Raw genomic sequence first — 21,613 nt, 5'->3', positions numbered from 1 at the left:
TATGATTGCATTTTTTTTTAAAAAAAATTAACTCATTAATAAAAATTACTAGATTTACCTTGATTAAATATATCTTATTTTTAAATGAAAAATAGTAATAAATCGGTAAAAGTTATGTCCTACACGGAATCGAAGAAAGGGTTATATGAGTTATCCTAAAATTAAAAACAAATTAAAAAAGGATTAAACTCGCTCAAATTTAAAAGATGAAAAATATAAAAAAAAAATCAAATTAAAACTTATAAAAGAGAATAAAAAAAAATTGATCTGCTCATACGTCGTTTGGAAAGTCGTTTTAAGCGTTTTGTTTTAAGGAAGAAGCTGGTAAAAGTGTTGTATGATGTAATTCCGTTAATTTAAAAAAGAAATAGTTGAATTAATGAAAAATAAGAAATGATTTAACGGTATTTGAATTTGTTTTAGAAATGCATGAGGGCGGAGAAGAGTGGATGAATATAGAGAGATGCATGGCGGAGGTTGAAGAGAAAGAAAAAGAAGGAATGAGCTAAATATAGAGATAGTAATAGTGAAACGTGAAAGTGGCCAGAGAATGTGAAGAGAGAGTTGCTGAAAAACAGGGAGAACAGATCAGAGTACTTGAGATGCGGATCTCAACTCAGGAAGAGGTAGAAACCTCAGAGAGTATATAAGAGATGCGATAATATGTTTTCAATGGTTGGAGAGTGTGATGTATGTCTGTGTATGAATGTATGCATTGAGGGAGAAGAAGAAGATGATGATGATGATGATGAAGATGAGTAGTGCGCGTGTGTCTTACTGGACAATGTTGCTTCTCTTCCTTGCAATGCTGGAGCCCTGCCCTGTGGCGGCTTTCGACATAACCAAACTCTTGTCGGAATATCCCTCATATTCCTCATTCTCCGACTACCTCAAGCAAACGCAACTGACCGACGCAATAAACGCCAGGCAGAGCGTGACGGTGTTCGCGGTGGATAACACCGCCATGGCTCCTCTCTCAGGGAAATCAATCCACCACATAAAGACCATCTTGAGCCACCACGTCGCGCTGGGCTACCTGGATCTCCACCAAACTCAAACCATCAGCGCCACCACGCTGTCGCAGGACGAGGGAGTGCTCCTCAAGATCAACAACGGCGACGTCACCTTAGTGTCCGCCGCCAAGCCAAACGGCGTGGCCAGAGCCAAACTCATAAAACCCCTCGCGGCAGAATCCGAGAAGCAGTGTAATATTTCGGTGGTGCAGGTAAACAGCCTCATGATAAACACCAATCCGGAGGCTATAATCCCAAAGTCACCTGTGCCGGTGATATCACCCGTACCGGTAATCAATCCGATTCCGGTCAAGTCACCCGTGCCGGTCATTTCACCCGTCCCTGTAGTATCGCTTGTTCCAACACCTACACCAATTTCCACCGATATTATATCACCCGTTCCTGTAATCTCCCCCGTTCCGGTCAAGTCTCCCGTCCCGGTCATAACACCCGTCCCTGTAATCTCACCGGTTCCGGTCATCTCCCCCGTCCCGGTCGTATCACCCGTCCCAATAAGCACTCCTGTTCTGGTTAACCCTCCGGCGCCGGCAGTCTCTCCCGCCATTCTGATTAAACCCCCGGCTCCAGTAATGCCACTGGTGCCGGTAACTTCACCGGTTCCGGCAGTAACACCTGTGAGAGTGCCGGTGCCTGTGCCTGTGACAGTCCCGGTGCCAGTAATGACACCAGCAGCTGGCAACGAGGTTGGGAGTCCCGGTTCTGTGGGTCCAGGTGAGGGCAATTTCGGTCCATATAATGGGGGTGAGATTGATGCCCATGGTAAACCTAAGTCAGGGGGGGTTCTGTTTAGCGTGAATTGGTCTTTAGCTATTTTGCTTGCTTTCTCCTTTTCACTATTTATTAATTATGAGTATTGATGAATGATTAGTGTGAGCGTTCCAGCAGTAGATATAGGATTAGGACAAGGACAATTAATTCATTCCTTTCTTTACCTTCTTTCTATTATTCCTGTAATGTTTCTTAACTGTATTACATGCATGCATTGCAGAATATAATACTTTAATTTCTTTCTTCTTGCTTCTTCTTCTTGGATCTTTTGGATCTTGTACATTTTCATAACATGTTTCTGGTACAACGTTTTGGGTAAATGGATGGAACTAAAAGCCTTCGTTTTACCAAAAGCCTCAGAGTGTATCGTGTCAATGTTAGTTTGCCTCCTTTTGATAGAAGAATTTCGGTTTTAAACTATTCTTTTCATAATTCATGTTGCATCAAAAAATCTGAGGTCACTCTTGCAGCCTGTCTTAATCACAGCCATGTTATAACAAAGATTAACTGAAAGTTTGTCCACGTTAAATCTCATTACATAAAGAGATGCCTATCATTACAACAAGAAATTAAATTTTGGGAGCATTTGAAACAAGAGCTTGTATAAAGCTCAGAAAAGCAACTCATGACCTTCTTAATTGAATGTTTTTTCAACTTATTTTCATGAACTGTCTATTCACGTATACCTTTTCTATTGAATACACATTTGTACGTGCCACTTTCATATGATTTAAAATTTTGAAACAACTTGTAGACTAGCTATCATAACCAGGTTGTCCATTATAGCTTATCATAACCAAGTCTCGTCTTAATTGTACCCAAGTCTCTATGACATTGATACGCATTTCTCCTCAGGTGCTACCATTTCTTATTTACCAATGAAAATATTACCTTCAGCCTAAACTTTTAAGGACGGTTAGTAGTTAAAACCAATCAGTTTCGATTTAAACTGAGGTGAAGATGATGAAAAGCCAAATTATATAGATCTTCATTGTAGCTTAAATACTATTTGGGCTAGCATATTTCAGCAGACTGCAGGGGTAAAAAGATATCTGAGATAAAATAAAATCTTTCAGAATAGATTAAAACCGTATATTATTGGAACAATATATGTACAGTTATGTCAACATTACATTAATTTCACCAATTAGCAAGCTGAGGACGATCTTGGAAATAGAAATTCACATATATCATATTACGATGTACCTGCGTGTGTCTTACTGTTAAAGATCGTTGTGGTCTGAAAGTAGATAATCTTTTAGATTATAACACCACAATGCTCTCACTAATAATTTCTACAGCCCCTTTGTGCAAGTTTGACTCAGGATTTTACGTTCAGATTTCTCTTTTACTTGTAGGCATACAGACAAAACTTGAGATTATTATCTTATGATCACATTAAAGTTAAACACTCTGCTGCTTGTTACTAACAATGAACACAGTTAATCTTAGTCATTGACAAGTGAAATTGCTTGCTTTGCCGTTAGAGAAACCCGGGTGTGACTTCTGACAAACTATTGGCATATTTACATACTACTGTCATACGGAGTACAGTTTCAGTTGTAAAAGAGAAACCTCAAATGATTTTGTCGTCACAGGGACGTGTACTTGGATTCAGCGGCCAAGAAACATGCCTCCGCCATGCTGGCAACGGGAAGATAAAAGAACGGTGGCTTGCCAGTTGCAGACTGCAATACATCAGTGGAGGTTTTATTTGTAAACGTAAAACCTATGTCTGGTTTTTAAGTGTGATTTGCAGATTCTGATGAAGCTTCACTGTGGTTGGACCATACAAAGATCCTCCAGAACGGCAATTGCTTACGCTTATGGTGGTTTTCTGTAACATCGCTTTCGGTTCTTTGTAGCATTTCCCACATCACTTGTACATCTTCATATCCACAAGTCTGTACATCATCCTGAAGCTTCAGCAGTCCTTCTCCTGCAGCAAATAACAGATCATTCATGTTAATGCAACCCATGATTAAAAAAAAAAAAAAAAATAGTCTCAATAGCGTCTATGAGATGCGTGTATGAATTGATAATCATCACTAAGGATGCTTTGGAGATTCCATTTGGTTTACATAAAGCATCACCCATTGAGTCTATATGATGTAAAAAGCAAAAAATATTGGTTGTGGGTGCGGAACAGAGGAAACTTTTATAAGGCCACTGGGCATTATAAAGTAGTGATTAGTGTGAAAAATACAAACTTTGACGATGTTATTTGCTGCCAGCAGAAAAAGTTTTTGGGGGGCATAAAGGTGCACTGAAAAAGATGTGGATCCTACCCGAATCCTTCTCTTGTCTTTCGGTGGGAAGGGTGACGAAAGGATTAGTTAGCTACTGCTGAAAACACCTCTAGAATAATAATGTAAAGAATTATAAACTGCAGTGGGTGTAAAAATAGATATAAATTGCATTGATGTAGAAAGGTATGGTTTTGTCTTGAAGTGGCGTGCGTGGGTAGGTGGTGGATTGAAATTAAGTAAAAACCTAAAGCAATAATGGTTAGAATGAAGATCATGTGATTGTGAAAAAGGTTGTGAAGCAGAAGAAAGAAGAAATTTGAATTATGATGGAAAAGAAGAAGAGAACGAGTAGGAACCGTTTTTGCGAGTCTTGAGACGAGCAGAGAGAGCAAGCCAGACACGCCTGACTGGAAAAATCATGTTCCGCCAGATATCCATGATGAGTTTGTTGGGTTTTGGTGTGTTGTGGATGATTCTCTTTCTCTTTCTGTTTCTGTTTCTGGTTTTCCTTCTTCTCTGCCGAAGTGGCAACGCTACTATTCTTCTTAACCAGGCCAGACCTATCTACTGTTATCATATCATCTCATATTCTTCCTTCTCTTCTTCGACGAACACCAACACAACAGAACAGAACAGAGACAGAGACAGCGACCGAAGCCAGGAACAAGAAAGGCTAATGATGTTCGCTATTACCCTTCCGCGTTTGTCTTATAAAACTCACACCACCGACACGTGATCTTTAATTATTCTCCTGTCACTCTTTTTTCTTTTATTTATTCACGCACCACCAACTAATATTATTCATCATCCTTCCATTAACACACACTTCTTACCTCTCCACATCATCCCATTTTCCTTTTCTATTAATAAAAACCTTCTCACTTTCTCTTTCTCCTCACGATACTATATTCATTTCGGATGCAGAAATAACTTTACTCAATTTTAAAATAGACATATTATTTTTACTTAGCTTAATATTTTTAATAAAAAAAATTATATTAAGGATTATGATTATTATTTTTTATTCAAAATTTAGTTCTTATATCATTAAATAAAGGTAATGTGTATTTTCGTGTTAGTTCGTATCGTATTTTCTTTTTATATAATCTTTCTTGTATAATATTTGAATTTTAAATTTTATCATTTGTCACAAATATTGCATGTAAGAACGAGGATCTCGATATTTTAAGTAAAGAAAGATGATTCAGAATTCATTTTTTTTAATAAAGGAAAAATAAATGTATTTAGTATTTTTATTTTCATCATTAACGAATAATAAAGAAGAGTAGAAAATTCATTTGTACAGGTACCCTGTTATGTTTATTTAACTCAGCACACTGTAACTTCATAATATACTAATAATTAAACACGTTTTCATAATTAAAAATTACATTTCACCACGTGACTCACTATTTACATTGTCATGATTTGTGGAAAAAAGAGACAGGACAATGCCGACTAAACATCTATATTTCAGTATATACTTATGTATTGTGTGATAGTGAAAAATAAAATATAATAATAATAATAAAATATTAGTAAAGATTGATAAATATATAAATAATTAAACGAGTTTATAAGTCTTTAAAGATCCAATATCTCAAATTTAAATTTATTATATAATTATTTAAAAAAACTGATTTGTCAATCAATAGAATCAGGGAAGGAATGGTAGTACTTTCCTCATTTCTTTCGTTTCTAATTATATTTAAAAAAAAAGCAAAATATTGAATGATTTCACTAAATTATTAGAAAATGAGAAAAAGGTAATTCAACAACAGCGGCACCTATTCCCTGACACTCTTTGTCCTTTTATTCATCAATATTTTAAGTTGTCACTGCCAAAATAAAAACAAACACGTGTTTCATATTGTCTTGTCCTCGTATTTTTTTTTTACAGCATAAAAAATATTTTGATTATTAAATAAAACAATAAAAAGAAAAAAAAGGTAATTTTTATTTAAAAAAATAATAATAAATGAAGAAAAAGGTTGGTGTCGGTGAAGTTTAGGAGAAATTGAATAAAAGAAAGCAATGCAATTATAAGAATAGTGGTTGATTGGTTGTGTGAGTAAGTACTTTGTATTACTCTATTTTAGGAAGAACAAATTTTTGGTCTTCTCAATCACTGCACCAAACCACTGTCACTCTTCTAACCAAAATATCGGTTTTAAATATTTTTTTTTTATTGTCTCTTCAAAGTCCAAAAATGGACCCCACATTTCACTTTTAAAATAACAGGACAAAGATTTTCAGTTCCTCTGCCCACATCCAGGTTTCAAAACTTCAACATTCTTTTCTTTAATCAAACTTACACGTTTTTATTTATTTATTTTAGTCAGTTTTTTTTTTTTTTTAATTTCAAACATAAGTTATTCATTCACTTCACATTTATTATTCATCGTTAAACTGATAAGTAATTTGTAGAACATAAATTAATTAAAGTTTAATTGGTATCATACATTTATATTTATAATCACCGTTCAACTGATAATAATTTTGTTTAACTTTAACATAATAAATTTTAAGATTAATTCTCGTTTAATCAAACTGGCAAAACTGTCTTATTTTAAGCTGTCAGACAATTATATTATAAAGTATGTATGTGTTGAATATTTATTGATGTTAGTGTGTCATTAATTATAAGAAAGTCGAAGTATTAGAGATGATATGAAAGATGAGAGATTAAGGTATGGAATTAGAGATAGCTTAATTGTATTGAAAGGTTTAATATGGAATGGATAAAGTTAAAAGCATTAGGTTGTGTTATGTGTGTTGAATTTGTGAAGTTGAAGTGTGTGGAAAGGGTGTGAGTGAGTGATAGTTCTTTTGTCTTAGTTTTCAGATCTTCTTGTCTCTATGTACCTAATAATCATGACATATTACAAATCAATAATGAATTAATACAGTAACAATAACAATGTTAATGATTCTTATGGCATTTCTACAAGTTAGAATTACTTTCATGGCAAGTTGGGACGTGTAATCTCCATCCACCAAGATTAGGTGTGAAAGCTGTCATGTAATAACCTCATTTTTAGCACTGATAGTAGGAAAAGTAATTGGGAATAATATCTAAATGATATCTGTCATGTAATTTCAGGATAGTTGACCTAATTTTATACAGTGATGAAATGATTGGTATATATTAAGGAATAATTGTAGCTACTGTCATATGTCCAATGACAATCTCCTGTATGTATTTTTGTAAAGGAAATGTATATTTGTAAAGAAAAGAAAGATTGAAAGATGAAATAGTGGATATAATATCTTTTAGGCATTATCTGCGGAAAAAATTATACGAAAGTAGTAATAAAAGTCAACGATTTTATTCACAGTACATATTATGTTGAGAAGTTGAAATTGAAACTTCATTGGCGTTGGTTGTTCTCTTTTTAATGATTAAAGTTCATAAAAGAACACGGAGTGATTAATGTTGTTTGGCTCATAAACTCCTTCTTTAACCTATCTTTGCATCCCATATATAGCAAAGTTGGTGAACACAAATTCATTTCTTCACTCCCTTCTCACTTTCTATCATACAATGTGAAGTTGTCTCTTTTTTCTTTATATATATATATATATATATATATATATAAAGGTTTTTGAATAGTGTTATGGTCTAAGTTGGATTTCAATAATGTTCTTAAGGCATTTAAACTACTTGAATTAACAAACATTTGATCATTAAAATGGACAAATATTAGGTTAAGAAAAAGGAGACTAAAAAAAATCTTAAGAACTCAATACGATAACACACTTTTACATTCATTTAACGCACAATATAAAAATAAAATAGTCATAAAAGAATGAATTTTGTATTTTTTTAAGAAAGACAAGAATAAAAAATAAAAAAAATAGTATCAAATGAACATGTGTGTATATCAAATTATCATTTCTCTAATAATATTGTGTTGGTATTTCTTTGGTAGTAAACTTTGTACTCTAAAAAGAGATAATTAAAGTAAAATTCTATAAAAGATTGGCATATAAGTTGTTGAAGGTGATAGATAACATTGAGACATGATGGGTGATGAGAAATTAATTGGGTGAAGTCTGAGTTAGGTAACCACATGCATATGCTTTTGCGCACTGAGATAATTCTGATGCTGAATAAGGGCACTGTGGATAAATTATAGCACAAAAGAACTGAACCACATTGATGAGAGTGGAAAAGGCGATGATTCTGGCGAAGATGGCAACTTGGAACCAATTCAAATATTGTTTTTTTGCTCAGCCATTCCACCCAATTTTGTTGCCTTGGATGGATGTACAATGGAAAAGCAGGATCAATCAGGGCCACATCATGTTGTCATGTTCTGCTGTGGCACCCACAATCAATTTGTGCTTAAGTCAAACACACATCACTCTTCTTTAATCTCAATTCCTATTATATAAATCTGACATTCGTTTATTCTTCTTTATCACACACACACTCCTCTACTTTCTTTTAGCCAAAGCCAATCACAAAAGATAAGAGCTAGCATTAGTGCTTGTCCTTCTTGTTTTTGAATTGTAATACCTACATTCCACTTCACACCACTAACCACGGAAGAAATTTCAGTGTTTTGCAACTTGAAAAGGGTGGTAAAATTAGTGATTCTTTTGGATGCTTTTATCCAACCCAAAGTTAGCATCACCAAAAAGTTTCTAACTTTCCAAAGTAACCGAGCATTGGATTCCGATAAAGAGTGGACTATCTGGATTGTTCTGAGATAAAATGTAACCTTCACATGTCATCAGCACAAAATACTTAACATGGAAGGATGGTTTTAGATAAGAGAGGACCATATGGAATCTAGGACACGTTGAGAATGATCCTCTGTTTAATATACTTTCAAGTGATTACCTTTTCTACATGGTGCAAGTGTTCGAAATCAAGACTCTCATAACCACCACAAACAGAGGAAATGGCATCCTCTGTTTCAACAGTACATAATTATAATTATTATGTTCAACTACTGGTCTTGTGGCGAAAGAGCACCATGTTTGGTCTCGTAAATTTCTCTCCATTCTATTCAATTCTGTGGCAAAGTTAGATTTCAAAACAGAAATGGTCAAGATTCTATGGCATATATCTCAATATAAAATTCAAAGTACCACATAGATACATTAGATAGTATCCACACAGAAGACCTACTGGAGTAGCACAGTGGCCCAGTTATCATTTTTTTTTTTTAAAATCATAACAATCACTAAAAGCTCAAAATCAAAATCATCTAGAGATTTGCATATATTCTCATTCTGAGGTGGCCGAGCAAGTGCTTTTGTGCCCACGAACGAATGCAGTGATATTCTTGGAGGGGTGGAGTTGTTGATTTTTGTTGTGTTCCTGAACCTTTGAAGCGCTTAATTTATGAGGAGGCAAAACCGACATTGGCCCTGGTCAAACCCTGCTTCAATTCAAATACAAAAATGATTCTTGCCTTGAAATGTCTCTAGTGCCTGGAACAGGAAGCGATTACAGGCCGAGGTGCTTGGTTATGTGACACAAAGCTGACAAAAGTTTAATTCTTCTGTTAACATCCTTGCGTCATTTACAGTAATCACAGTAAACATTAAGTTTCAGGTAGCTAAAAAGATTTTACTACTATGCATTTTGTAAAGACAAGTTTATGACGACAGTTGAAAAACATTGTGTATAAATTCGGAGATTTCCTAAAGGACTTTTGCTGCACATATGAAATGTGGCAGAAGAATTTCTTTAGCTTGGGGGGAATTAGGCAATTAAAAAAGAAAAATACCAATCCAGGTTAGTGAGTCACAATAAAACCTTTAAGTAGTGCAGGTGAAGATAATAACAAGAATTCATTAATTATCTGTGCAAACAGCAAGTATATTGAAGACTATAAACGAATCAGTCGTTAGGGTTATTGATGGTCTTTTATGGTTTGTTTCCTACCCTAATTATTGGATTTGATTACTATGAAGCAGCAGCAGGTTAAATTATAAGAATAATTACATCACCTTTGAAGAAGCGGTTCAGCAATGTAAGATCAAACATTGCACTGTTTTGATATGGAGATGACATTTCATGTATTTCCTTATCTTACAATTGGGCTACATCATGATAAATACAATTGTTATTAAAACTAGGAAATGGCTAAAGTGAAGCACACTGTTCCAAAGTGGACCGTATCCATGATAGCAATTTACTGTGATAAGATTCCAAACTGGCAAAATCATAATTCACGAGCACTTGCACCACCGAAACATTCTTTATATTAGTCGTCTATGTTCTTCATGTATTCCTTTGAAAGTTTAGTTTCCATTATCAACTGTTGTTCTTTGATTAGAGAATAACCCGCTTCTAGTAAAGCATCCACCGTTTGCTATCCAACCAAACACAGAAGCAGAGTCAACTTCATTTGAAATATTTTCACAAAACCAAATGAAGATGTTTATAGGAAGATAAGAAACGAAAGAATCAAGACAAGACAGTCAAACATGTCAATACGATTTTCTTGAAAAGAATTCAATTCAATAAAAAAAAAAAAACTACATTTATTATCTTCCATCTACTTGGTAGGAAACTACAAACAGAGAATATGCTTGCATAATGAAATCAATTATTGTTCACAATAATTATCTACTTTTTGATAAAATATTGTTTCATTTAATGCTAGAGTAAATCGGTCAAGTCAATATGAATCTAGTCATTTCATATTCTCCAATAATCGTCAACTGCGAAAGGAGATCCAGAGCAATATTTCATCACGACTAATTTGATCTACAGTCAATCTGGTCAATTATTGCACCATCACTGGATACAGAATAAATCCAGAAATAGAAAAAGGATCGACAAATTACCTCTGGAGGAATAAATACAGGAAGGCTTTGGTCCTTTCTTCTTTTGAGAAGTTTGCCTCCGAAATTTTCAACACCTCCAATATCATCAATCCACTAAAATCCACCATGTATTGTGTTATTATAAACCAGCTTTCATGAAAAAATTAATTAAATTTGGATTTTGATCTTGCATTCCAGCTCTATAATCTCATGTATAAAGGCATTTGTCAATTATCATCGTTGAAACTTGAAACATCAGCTATGTCGAGCATTGGTATTTATTTATTACTATTTTCTGTAGATATTTGTATTAGTCATACTCCTGTACCGTGGAAACATATTCCCTTAGATAAATAATATTAAGATGTAAGGTGATAGAAACCTATACATTACGACGTAAAGGTTCTCCCTCTAGATTGTTTCTCTTTACGTGACATTTGATAAGAGCCTTTATGACCAAATGGTGAGGAGTTCAATCCTTGATCTCGGGAGAACAACATAGAAGTTATCCTTTGTAGTTTGAGAGCCTAAAGCCCTATAAACTCCACACTAACAGTGTGGGAGTTGCGTTTCATTTCTAGCAATTGGATCCTAACAGACTTTCAACAGATTGTTCATCCCAAGTTCCAATAAGATTTTAAGTACATAATTATTTTACTAATAAGGAGTTTGCAATGAAGAAGCATAATGCCTCAAAATCTCTCTGATAAATGTGTGAATAATTTCTGTAGTGCAAAATAACTACATTCAAGAGTCACATAAACAGAGAATCTTTTTTTTGTTCTCTTTTTTTTTTATATATTATTTGTACTGCCCAAACCTACTGTAAGTATTTCAATAATAAAAGTAAATAAAAATTATAGTTTTGCATTATAGATGTATAGAAATAATTAAGATCTAAATGTAAACTTACCTTTAAAATAAATCTGTCATAAGTACGTGATCTTAGAGCTCCGTAAAAGTCCAATGCTGACAACAACAAAATAATTGTAAAATTAACAAACCATGATATCCCAGAGATGATTCAAAATTCTATCATTGGTAAAAAGATGGTAAATACAAGTTACTTAAAATCAGCCGCAGATAATAACTAACAAACATGGAATTAAATAAGATTTTATATGGACAAAAGCATGAAATTGAAACCATATCATACGAACCCAAGAAAAATAATTAGGCAACCGACTCTTCTTTCCTGTTACTTATAAAATAAAGAACATGTTCTTTATAGCCACACACTCTCTAACAAAATAACTGCTAATTAACACTTTTCTGGACCTACTGTAATGCAGTGATAGAAACATCTAAGATGAGGATCAGTTAGTTACCTTGATTAGGGAAAGTTTTCACAACCCTTTCAACTTCATCCCTAGATATACCATCTTTCTCATACATTCTGTGAACGATATTCAGGATATCTTCAAGGTTTGGTTGCCTGTTCCACATTTACAGACAGCATTTTAGTTTTAAGGAAGAGTGGAATGGTTACCTGCCTCCATCAAAATAGATATTTCCAACTCATTACATAAGCAATGTGATATATGATGTAATCGTTCCAAAATATAGCTTTATCAAAAAACAATTATCATGAAAATTCCACCTTCAACACTAATGCAAATCTTATACTAAAACCTTGTATTTGAACATGGACCTTCAGCAACTTCCTCAAAATGGTAAGTACAACAATCCTAGAACAAGATGGATCGCAGTTTACCAGTAAAACTTATCCATCCTTCCATCACGAATCAGCGGAGCATAAATAGTCGAAAAGTCATTCCCTGTTACAATAATTGGAATTCTGTTTGTGATATCTGAATCCCGCCAATCTTGGCCAACACTTACTCTTGTAGGATTGTCTGACAGATTCATAAGAGTCCCAACAACAATTTGATTGTTGACCGTCATTTGAGTATTCCCTGTGTGAAAGTAGCAACATTACATTCAGGAAATAGTTGATCAAATATCAGCCACACTAGAAGATGCAGGACACACATACACAGTGTAGTGAACAAGAAAGGGGATATGACCCAAAAATTACAGTATTTATGTTATTCCATTCTAAATCAGATATAGGCTTACCAAATCTACCAAGTCCAGCATCAATATCATTGATCATCAAACAGCTCATTTTCCCCTGTATCAGGAAAGCACAACTCCACAATTTCAGAAGATTAAAAAATTGCAATAACATTGCTCAACTCAAACATAGGTATTGAAGTTAGACGTAACTCTAATATGAACAATCTTATATTATTTTAACCAAACTTGTCAGCCTGTGCCACACTTGAGTATAGACATTGTTCAAATAACATTAGACTGTATCATCAGATCAAGGAATTACAGTAACATTATTATAAGCATGAATATTCAAGGTAGAACTAAAATAGTGTTTTTTACTTAGAAACATTCATGTTATAGGTACCATAGGAGGTGGACCTTTCCCTTCTTCGTAAATTAGATCCCTTTGATGGTAAATATGAATTAGAATTTAGGCACCGTTTGTTTAACCATAAGAAAATTAACTCTTGCATCCAATGAAAAGCACAAGTTCCAATGCAATTTGGAGAATGATAAAAACAAAGATGGGAGGATAAAACAATACAAGCGGATGAATATTAAGTTAAAAATCTTTAGGTGATGAATAGTCTCTATAGCATAATCTGAAGCACACATACTACGTTCAGAAATAGGCCATATATACTACAACACAGGGAGGGTAAGCTCTGTATGTTTGATTTGGACATATTAGCGCTTAGTTTTAAACATATTCTAGGTTATCATTAATAATTTTTATTTTTTTTTTAAATTTCTCTCTAGTATCTTCACCAAATAATTAATAACTCAATGCAACATTTTCATAATACCTTAAAGGAAGAGAATATTGCAGTGTACAACCTCCATAAAATATTGAATAATATATTTTCCAATGCCAAAATCATGTAATTAATCACATAAAATAACATGTTAACTTCGTAAGCAAGACATACTGAAAACTTTAAAACTCCTAACTTGGTTCTGGACCACTTGAGATGCTGTTCTATAACGCTCGCGAATCAATTTTCCTGGCTCTCCTGTAAATGAAAAATTAATAGGATGGGAGTAACTAGACCAGTTACAAATATCTACGTACTTAAACATATGGTACTCAAAATTAAATAAACTGCACAAGCACTCATTATTAACCAAATTTAGAAATAAGGGGTAAGAACTGATGCAACTAAAATAATTTTCAAATAATCCCACCAATCATTTTTGAGTGTCAGATGGCTGAACTAGTTTGCATCAGTTAAATGGACATTGTTTTGTTCATTTGTTCAATGACTTGGTAAAATTGTCTATTTTTTAAGTACTAAAGCAACCGACTTACCAGCTCTCTCTGATTCTAGTTCCCCGGCAGACATAATTACGGGTTCAACTCCCATGGCCTGAAATATAAGTTCTGTTTGAAATGATTTCCCCTGTCCTTTTCCTCCCCAAATACCTGGAGGAAATTGAAAGTAAAGATTAAATTTTAAAATAGAATGCACAGAACATTTCTAATTGCATATATAGACTATGTATGAAGCCTGGAAATTTCTTTGTGCCCTTAGTCATAGGCTTCACTTTCAGACAGATTAAATTTAAAATTACAATTGTGAAGTAATATTAGATTAAAACTAGACAGAGTACATGTTTTCTGAAAGAGCATAAATCTCACAAACACATTCGAGACAGAGACAAATACAGTTATTAAATGATACAGTAAAAGTAGGAACCTAATGACAAGTAGTTATATTAAATTTGTTTTGGGTTTTGGACAGAATACAGGAAGATTCATTTGCAGTCAGTACATACCTAGAATTAAAGGAACTTTTGTATTGAGGATATGAGCTAGGTAGTTCTTGACAATGTGACATACTGCATTAACAGAAAAATATAAGTTACGGTAATATGCACAATATGTAAGCAGCATTTTAACATTTGAACACAGAATTATATATTAAGAAAATGAGAGATGGATGGACCACATGTCAATTTTGTGATTCTAAAAGAAATTGCCAGGAAGATTGGATAGTTACGATAAGCGCGCGAAATAAGTAAATGGATTTAATTGAATAAGATAAGGAAGTTGACAGAGTGACAGTCTCTGATGATGAGATGAGCTATAGCTCTCCTACTGCACCAAAATGAGTTATTAGCAGAGTTTCTTCAGAAGGGTCCATTTTAAGAGTGCTTACCCACTTTGTCCTGTGAAAAAAAAAAAAAAAAGAGAAAGGAAGGTGAAAAAGGCTAAAGTGTGGAGAAAGTTGAATGAGTAAGAAATTACCATGAAGAGAGGAGCGATGTAATAATCGCCCCGAAGGTATTCAAAGGACCTCGTCACTTTTTGACGATAATCAAACACAATGTCCGCTGCACAAGAAAAAGAAAGGAAGAGAAAAATGCGGTGTTTGGAATTATTACTGAAAAAACTCTGTGCGTAAAAAGAGAATAATAATAATAACATTAGACTGACAATCTTTGCCGAGAAAATCGCCGACGAAAAGGGAATCGATGACGCCGGCACGCTGGCCGACGGCGATGTTCATGTTATCAGCCTCTTTGCCAAGTCTGTACAGATAGTCTCTTCCCTGTGCGTCCTTCGCCTCCCACGACGACTGCTCCGATAATCGCTTCTTTTTCTCCTCCTTTTCCTTCTCCTCACCCACTTCGCTGCATCGAACACGCAATTGAGCTCTGTATGCATGCTGGTATTGTAGCACCCTTGAGTTTGGATTTGAATTTGAATTTGGAATTGGAAGCCACAGAGGTGAATGTGATAACCACCTCGCCATCTCGATATGACAATTCCCCGCCACTCAATCGTATTTCCCTCTCTTATACTACCATATCCCTTTCCTAACATTAAAAACTAATTAATTAATTAATTGATTAATCACTATATTGTTCTTTCTCATCTTATCATTATCAATTCAATTAATTTAAATTTGCATTTATTTAAATTTTCCTAAATTTGGAGCGAGTAATTTTAAGAGCGATTAAAAAGAGATTAATTTGAAAATAATAGCGGTAAGATTTGTAGCAGCAGATACATTTGATTGAGTAGGCTATAGTCCAGTGTTGTAGGGAACACCGGTGGAGGGAATCCAAGAGTCGGCGTCTAAGAGATAGGAGGCAGTGAAATGGGCTGCTTGGGCCGGGTGTCTAAGGACCGTCACGCCGGCCCAGTTAACTCTATCGTCGGTGTTAGAGCCCGGCCCAACATTCTGAAACTCGATGTAGGTGACTTTGTCGGTGGGCTGGTGGGGCATGGGCTCCCAACCTTTAGGATCGACGATGGAGTCAATGTACGAGTGGAGGATGGCGACGGTGGAATAGGGTCTCAGGGGACGCCCAAGGCTCGCATGCACCTCTCTCTTTCTGTTCTCATCCTCCGGCGACATTCTGAATTCGCATCTTTGGAAACTGAACCCGCTTTTCTCATTCGGATCCTCTCGCGACTGAGCCGTGAACGTCACGTACTCTCTGAACCGCGCGTACACCATGCAGTCCTGGAACACCGCCGCTGCGCTGCCGTAGATGAAGTCCACCGTGCCGTAGATATCGCACTTTTTGTAGAACTGACGCCCCGAAACCGCCCACAGTGTGTCCTGGAGCCCTTCGATGGAGCATTGGAAGAATATGCTCTTGTCTGCCTCGTTCCGAACCGCCACTGCACTGCTTGCATTCAAGCCTGCCCAGTTCGCAAATCCCATCTTCGCTGCCATGAACCCATCTCCACGAATGTCTGCAAACCAACTCAACCCATTTCACTCTCACTTGTAATAATTAATTTAAAAAATCACGTGTTTTAAGAAAACATTTTCTGTTCTTCGTTTCTCCGAGTAAAAACACTGCGTCAAACTTTTAACAATTGACAGGTTTTTTGACAATAACTAGGAATCACAACAAGCGTCTCACACAGTGTCACTGACGGCCACTGATTAATTAGGTCACTGCCAAATACCCATACAAAAGGAATAAAATATGCAGTTACGTCTTAGGTTAACTATGCAATGTAGTTTACCTCTGAGCTCTTCACGTCAACGCTTTTATTTAATACATGTTATAAAAATAAAATAGATATAAATTTTATATTTAAAAAAAAATGTATGAAATGAAAAGTTATAAATTTTTATACTTAAAAAAGAAATAAATGTAAAAAATTTATACGTACATAAGTATGTTTCTCTATTAATAAAGTCACAGCAGTACTCTGTATTGGAATCTGTCACAATCAAATCTTCCTTCAATTTGCCGGTTCGTAAACCCAACAAATCTTACTCAATATTCTGTCTTCAAACATCAAATATATTGATATATTATATCCATCAATGCAAGAAAAGTTAGGTTATGACGATCCAGAAAGTGAGAGAGAAGAAAATTAAATCCTATCATATCTCCTTGAATCGAAGCATCAATTACGATGAATAGACGTTAAATTGGTGCATGTGTTAGCATAAAACCTCCGGTTTCATTCCGATATTTGTAGACAGTCTTACTTATGAGTTGCATGTGATGTTTGTAGGTACAAAAAACAGAAAGCAGAAGACTTAAAAGCTAGAAGACATGAAAATTAAGGAGCAGTGAAGGAGAGAGATAGAGATTAGTACGTACCAATGGTGGAACCATTTTGGTAGCCTACTATTTTGGTGTGGTGAGGTCCATCTCCAAGGAGCCTAATGTTAGTCTTATGAGGAGGAACGAAGAGGTACTCTTGATAAGTGCCTGCTCGTACGTGAATGGTATAGGGTCTATCACTCATGTCAGGAGCCTGCATAATGGCTTCACCCACCGTTCTATAATCTCCACTCCCATCCTTCGATACCACAACACTGCTACTTCCACCCTGCAGCTGCCACACTGAAACTGAAACAAATATCAGCAACACTGCGCTTTTTCTTGACTCCATCATCAAACACATGCAATGATTTTCTTCCTTTCTCTCTGTATGTATATATACAACCGGTTCGGTGGAAACCACGTTGACTTCTCTACACTCCATGCATGCTAGTTGTATCTGCTTCAATATATAAATAAAGGGAAAACAAAACTAAAATATAACCTATATATTATTCCACCCCTGAACTTCCAAGGCAAAGCCAAGAGAAACATGGACGTTTTAAATAATTTTGGCGTTCCAGTTCAACCATCTTAAACGTAAGAAAGAGGGTGTATGGGAATTAATTTTCTTAATTTTAAAATTGATCGAAAATTATTCAACAGTAATATCCTAAAGCAACTGAAAACCAGGTATAAAACTCCAAATGACAGTGAAAAATTTTCCTTTTTGGTGCCGGGAATCCAATGAATTTATGTCAAAACTATGTGGCATGAACTTTGTGGTGATTAGAATAATATTTGCATCCCATTTTATCTCTTATAGAACTGACGGGGTTGGTTAACCAAAAACATGGATTCGGTAGGAGCAGTTGGCCATCCCCGAGGAAATAAATAATGTGAAAACTTTGAAATTATTTCATCTGTTTAATTTGTGTTTTTATAGAATAATAATGTTTAATTATAATCTGTGGTAAAAGAAAGTACAAATACAGCAACTATGGTTTTGTTTTGTTGTTGATTATAATTATAATAGGAATATTAGCATTAATTAGTTGTTAGTTTAGAGTGTAAAATGAAGGTGAATGAATGAGATGAATAAATGGCGTGGGAAGGGTGAGAGCGGTAGGTGAAGGAGAAGAGAGGAGTTGGTAGGTACAGAAAGTCTTTAGGAGTAAGAAAAAAGAGGCTTTCATTTGATTGGTCCCACTGTCTGTGTTGTGGCTCTGTCTCACCAACCCCAACCTCTCTCCTCCATCAGATCATCCTTCACTTTTTTTCTTTTCCATTTCTGCCCTTCACCAAACACCACCACCACCACCGTAAAAGCTTATCCTTTATTATTATTGTTGTTGCATTACAAATACATAAACTATCACGAACCCAGGGAAGCTCCGAGTTCCTCTTATCCTAGCCAAACATAAATTTTCTGTCTTGTTTTTTCGAGGTTGGTTTAATTGAGGAATGGCCATTGAAACAGAGCAGGGGAAGGACTTCATTTTCAGGTCCAAGCTTCCTGATATATACATCCCCAAAAACCTTCCCCTCCACGCCTACTGCTTCCAAAATTTGCCAGACCACGCCTCACGCCCTTGCTTGATCAATGCCCCCACCGGAAAAGTCTACACCTACTCCGACGTCGACGCCACCGCCCGAAAAGTGGCGGCCGGCCTCCACAGATTGGGCGTGCGACAGGGCGAGGTCATCATGATCCTTCTCCCCAACTGCCCCGAATTCGTCTTTGCGTTTCTCGGGGCGTCTCATCGCGGCGCCGTGGCCACTGCGGCCAACCCCTTCTTCACCCCGGCGGAGATTGCGAAGCAAGCCAAGGCATCCAAGGCCAAGGTGCTCATCACGCAGGCCTCTTACTACGAAAAGGTGAAGGAGCTGGAGGAGGTGAAGTTGGTGTTCGTGGACACGTGTCCGGTGGCGGAGGCAGACGGCGTTCACGTCCATTTCTCAGAGTTGTGTGAGGGCGACGGGGAGATGGATGAGGTGGAGATAAGAGCGGATGATGTGGTGGCATTGCCGTATTCGTCGGGGACAACGGGGCTTCCGAAAGGTGTGATGCTGACGCACAAGGGGCTGGTGACGAGCATTGCTCAGCAGGTGGACGGCGAGAATCCGAACCTCTACTACCATCCCGACGACACCATCCTCTGCGTGCTTCCCCTGTTCCATATATACTCCCTCAACTCTGTTCTTCTCTGTGGCTTGCGTTCCAAGGCTGCCATTCTCCTCATGCCCAAGTTCGAAATCAACGCCCTCCTCGCCCTCATTCAGAAACACAGAATCACCGTTGCCCCCGTCGTCCCACCCATCGTTCTCGCCGTTGCCAAGTCACCTGATCTCGCCAACTACGACCTCTCTTCCATCAGGCTCTTCAAGTCCGGCGGAGCCCCTCTCGGTAAAGAGCTTGAAGACACTGTGAGGGCCAAATTCCCCAACGCCAGACTCGGCCAGGGTTACGGTATGACTGAGGCAGGCCCTGTGCTCACAATGTCCTTAGCTTTTGCTAAAGAACCCATGCACGTGAAAGCAGGTGCATGCGGAACCGTTGTGAGAAACGCAGAGATGAAGATCGTGGATCCTGAAACCGCCCAATCCCTACCTCGAAACCAGTCCGGTGAAATCTGCATAAGAGGCGACCAGATCATGAAAGGTACCTACCAACCTACTCTCATTGTTTCTAGTTTGAAAAGCTGGGGGAGCATTGATTAAGGTTGTTGAGGTGTCGTGTGTTACAAGAAAAAGGTGAATGAATAGTTGAATGAATGAATGAATGAATGAATCAGGTTATCTGAACGACAAAGAGGCTACAGAGAGAACGATAGACAAAGATGGGTGGTTGCACACAGGTGACATCGGTTACATCGACGATGACGATGAGTTATTCATCGTTGACAGGTTAAAGGAACTTATCAAATACAAAGGGTTTCAGGTGGCTCCGGCTGAACTCGAAGCCCTTCTTCTCACTCATCCTAACATCTCTGACGCTGCCGTCGTTCCGTAACTCTCTCGTCTCACTTTAATCTCTTCTATACTAAGCATATGTAATATCTTCTAATTAATCATAAATTTCAGAATGAAGGATGAAGCGGCCGGAGAAGTACCTGTGGCATTTGTTGTGAGATCAAATTCTTCCATCGACACAACCCAGGATGAAATCAAGAACTTCATCTCCAAACAGGTGGTGTTTTACAAGAGAATAAACACAGTATTCTTCGTTGATGCAATTCCCAAGTCACCCTCAGGCAAAATCTTGCGTAAGGATCTACGAGCAAAGCTAGCAGCACCAGCAGCTGCATCACAATGATGTAACTTCAACCAATCCTACAATACGATGTTCTCTTTTTTATATTTTACAATGTTCCCAACAACCTTCAACAAGACATAAGCAACAGCGATTATTGAGAGCCTTCATCCTCTGTGTTACGTATTTTCTTGTACCTTCGTTTGTAACAGCAGTGTATTATCTTCTGTATAAATTTCATTCCTTCAACAATTTTCACCCTTTATAATAGCAAAATATTTTTTTAAGCAATATTCTATTTTTGTAGTTGGGAAATTTAAATAAACTCGTGTTTTCTATATTTTAATTTTAATTATGAACAAAAATCATCGACATTAATATTTTGTCTAACGCTTATAAATATCTCGACCACGTGATAGGCTTATTATTGTCCCATAACTGGTTATATATCAATATCAACCCACTTGCACCTCCCTGAGACAAAATGTAAAAATTCATTCTTGCATATTTTGCAATTATATTCCGTGAGATAAATTATTTCGAGGTTAATGTTAGAAATGATTTAACCATACATTTAATAAACAAATGTTTTAATCCATATAGCGTGTAGTTTTTATTAATGCAAATGTATTTTTATTCTCTTCAAAATGTAATTGTGTCTTCCCTGTAGAAACTTGAACCCATTATTTACCTTAATATATTTAATAAAACAATTTATATAGCCATGAAAAATTTGTAAACATTTCTAAGAATGTTTTTGATTAATTACTATATATTTCAAATATTTGCAGTAAATAATTTTCAAAGTAGTAGGTTCTAGAAAATTATGGTTCTTAAAATTTCTTCATTATGAACTCACCACTTGATAACCAAGGAGTTATAAGATAAAGTAATATCGTTTTGAACACATGAGATTTTTATCTGGAGTTTTATCTAGCCTA

General features: G+C 36.1%; 5 protein-coding genes across 6 annotated transcripts; 2 read left to right on the top strand and 3 right to left on the bottom strand.

The window, feature by feature from the left end:
- Nucleotides 1-9: 9 nt before the first annotated feature.
- Nucleotides 10-2,767, top strand: LOC106761444 (anti-sigma-I factor RsgI2). The gene has a single exon (XM_014644996.2). It carries the CDS (start codon nt 707-709, stop codon nt 1,889-1,891), a length of 1,185 nt encoding a protein of 394 aa, XP_014500482.1. The 5' UTR covers nt 10-706; the 3' UTR covers nt 1,892-2,767.
- A 433-nt stretch (nt 2,768-3,200) lies between these two features.
- On the bottom strand, nt 3,201-4,796 carry LOC106761070. Its single transcript, XM_014644564.2, has 2 exons — nt 4,408-4,796; nt 3,201-3,741 (listed from the first exon to the last, which is right to left on the bottom strand). The coding sequence occupies exons 1-2, from the start codon at nt 4,487-4,489 to the stop codon at nt 3,545-3,547; spliced, it is 279 nt and encodes a 92-aa protein (XP_014500050.1). The 5' UTR covers nt 4,490-4,796; the 3' UTR covers nt 3,201-3,544.
- A 4,205-nt stretch (nt 4,797-9,001) lies between these two features.
- LOC106761922 (ribulose bisphosphate carboxylase/oxygenase activase, chloroplastic) lies at nt 9,002-15,992 on the bottom strand. 2 transcript variants are annotated; one of them, XR_001375741.2, is made up of 14 exons: nt 15,913-15,992; nt 15,336-15,718; nt 15,147-15,232; nt 15,058-15,067; nt 14,675-14,737; nt 14,208-14,321; nt 13,850-13,911; nt 12,920-12,974; nt 12,555-12,756; nt 12,169-12,275; nt 11,754-11,809; nt 10,862-10,954; nt 10,019-10,383; nt 9,002-9,547 (listed from the first exon to the last, which is right to left on the bottom strand). XR_001375741.2 is itself a non-coding variant. In XM_014645545.2 (13 exons), the coding sequence occupies exons 2-13, from the start codon at nt 15,652-15,654 to the stop codon at nt 10,276-10,278; spliced, it is 1,275 nt and encodes a 424-aa protein (XP_014501031.1). In that variant the 5' UTR covers nt 15,655-15,718; nt 15,913-15,992; the 3' UTR covers nt 9,993-10,275. The 2 variants fall into 2 exon arrangements, 1 of the variants encoding a protein (XP_014501031.1); XM_014645545.2 differs by lacking the exon at nt 9,002-9,547 and having other exon boundaries at nt 9,993-10,383.
- Nucleotides 15,778-18,050, bottom strand: LOC106761923 (pectinesterase). Its single transcript, XM_014645546.2, has 2 exons — nt 17,477-18,050; nt 15,778-16,607 (listed from the first exon to the last, which is right to left on the bottom strand). The coding sequence occupies exons 1-2, from the start codon at nt 17,862-17,864 to the stop codon at nt 15,928-15,930; spliced, it is 1,068 nt and encodes a 355-aa protein (XP_014501032.1). The 5' UTR covers nt 17,865-18,050; the 3' UTR covers nt 15,778-15,927.
- A 704-nt stretch (nt 18,051-18,754) lies between these two features.
- Nucleotides 18,755-20,907, top strand: LOC106761921 (4-coumarate--CoA ligase 1-like). Its single transcript, XM_014645544.2, has 3 exons — nt 18,755-20,081; nt 20,215-20,428; nt 20,504-20,907. The coding sequence occupies exons 1-3, from the start codon at nt 18,884-18,886 to the stop codon at nt 20,733-20,735; spliced, it is 1,644 nt and encodes a 547-aa protein (XP_014501030.1). The 5' UTR covers nt 18,755-18,883; the 3' UTR covers nt 20,736-20,907.
- Nucleotides 20,908-21,613: the final 706 nt, after the last annotated feature.

This window comes from Vigna radiata, chromosome 5, assembly GCF_000741045.1.
Source record: "Vigna radiata var. radiata cultivar VC1973A chromosome 5, Vradiata_ver6, whole genome shotgun sequence".
Taxonomy (NCBI): domain Eukaryota; kingdom Viridiplantae; phylum Streptophyta; class Magnoliopsida; order Fabales; family Fabaceae; genus Vigna; species Vigna radiata.
This window is presented reverse-complemented; position numbering and strand designations above follow the sequence as displayed.

What these genes read in the sequence shown, in the direction of transcription:
- LOC106761070 (XM_014644564.2), bottom strand. Translation starts at nt 4,489, where the DNA reads ATGGATATCTGGCGGAACATGATTTTTCCAGTCAGGCGTGTCTGGCTT. An exon ending in TCTCAAGACTCGCAAAAACG is followed by an intron (nt 3,742 to 4,407) that starts GTTCCTACTCGT and finishes TATTTGCTGCAG; the next exon opens with GAGAAGGACTGCTGAAGCTT.
- LOC106761444 (XM_014644996.2), top strand. Translation starts at nt 707, where the DNA reads ATGTATGCATTGAGGGAGAAGAAGAAGATGATGATGATGATGATGAAG.
- LOC106761923 (XM_014645546.2), bottom strand. Translation starts at nt 17,864, where the DNA reads ATGGAGTGTAGAGAAGTCAACGTGGTTTCCACCGAACCGGTTGTATAT. An exon ending in CCAAAATGGTTCCACCATTG is followed by an intron (nt 16,608 to 17,476) that starts GTACGTACTAAT and finishes GTTGGTTTGCAG; the next exon opens with ACATTCGTGGAGATGGGTTC.
- LOC106761921 (XM_014645544.2), top strand. Translation starts at nt 18,884, where the DNA reads ATGGCCATTGAAACAGAGCAGGGGAAGGACTTCATTTTCAGGTCCAAG. An exon ending in AGGCGACCAGATCATGAAAG is followed by an intron (nt 20,082 to 20,214) that starts GTACCTACCAAC and finishes TGAATGAATCAG; the next exon opens with GTTATCTGAACGACAAAGAG. An exon ending in TCTGACGCTGCCGTCGTTCC is followed by an intron (nt 20,429 to 20,503) that starts GTAACTCTCTCG and finishes CATAAATTTCAG; the next exon opens with AATGAAGGATGAAGCGGCCG.
- LOC106761922 (XM_014645545.2), bottom strand. Translation starts at nt 15,654, where the DNA reads ATGGCGAGGTGGTTATCACATTCACCTCTGTGGCTTCCAATTCCAAAT. An exon ending in GAAAACTTTCCCTAATCAAG is followed by an intron (nt 11,810 to 12,168) that starts GTAACTAACTGA and finishes TGTTGTTGTCAG; the next exon opens with CATTGGACTTTTACGGAGCT. An exon ending in ATGACAGATTTATTTTAAAG is followed by an intron (nt 10,955 to 11,753) that starts GTAAGTTTACAT and finishes GGTGGATTTTAG; the next exon opens with TGGATTGATGATATTGGAGG.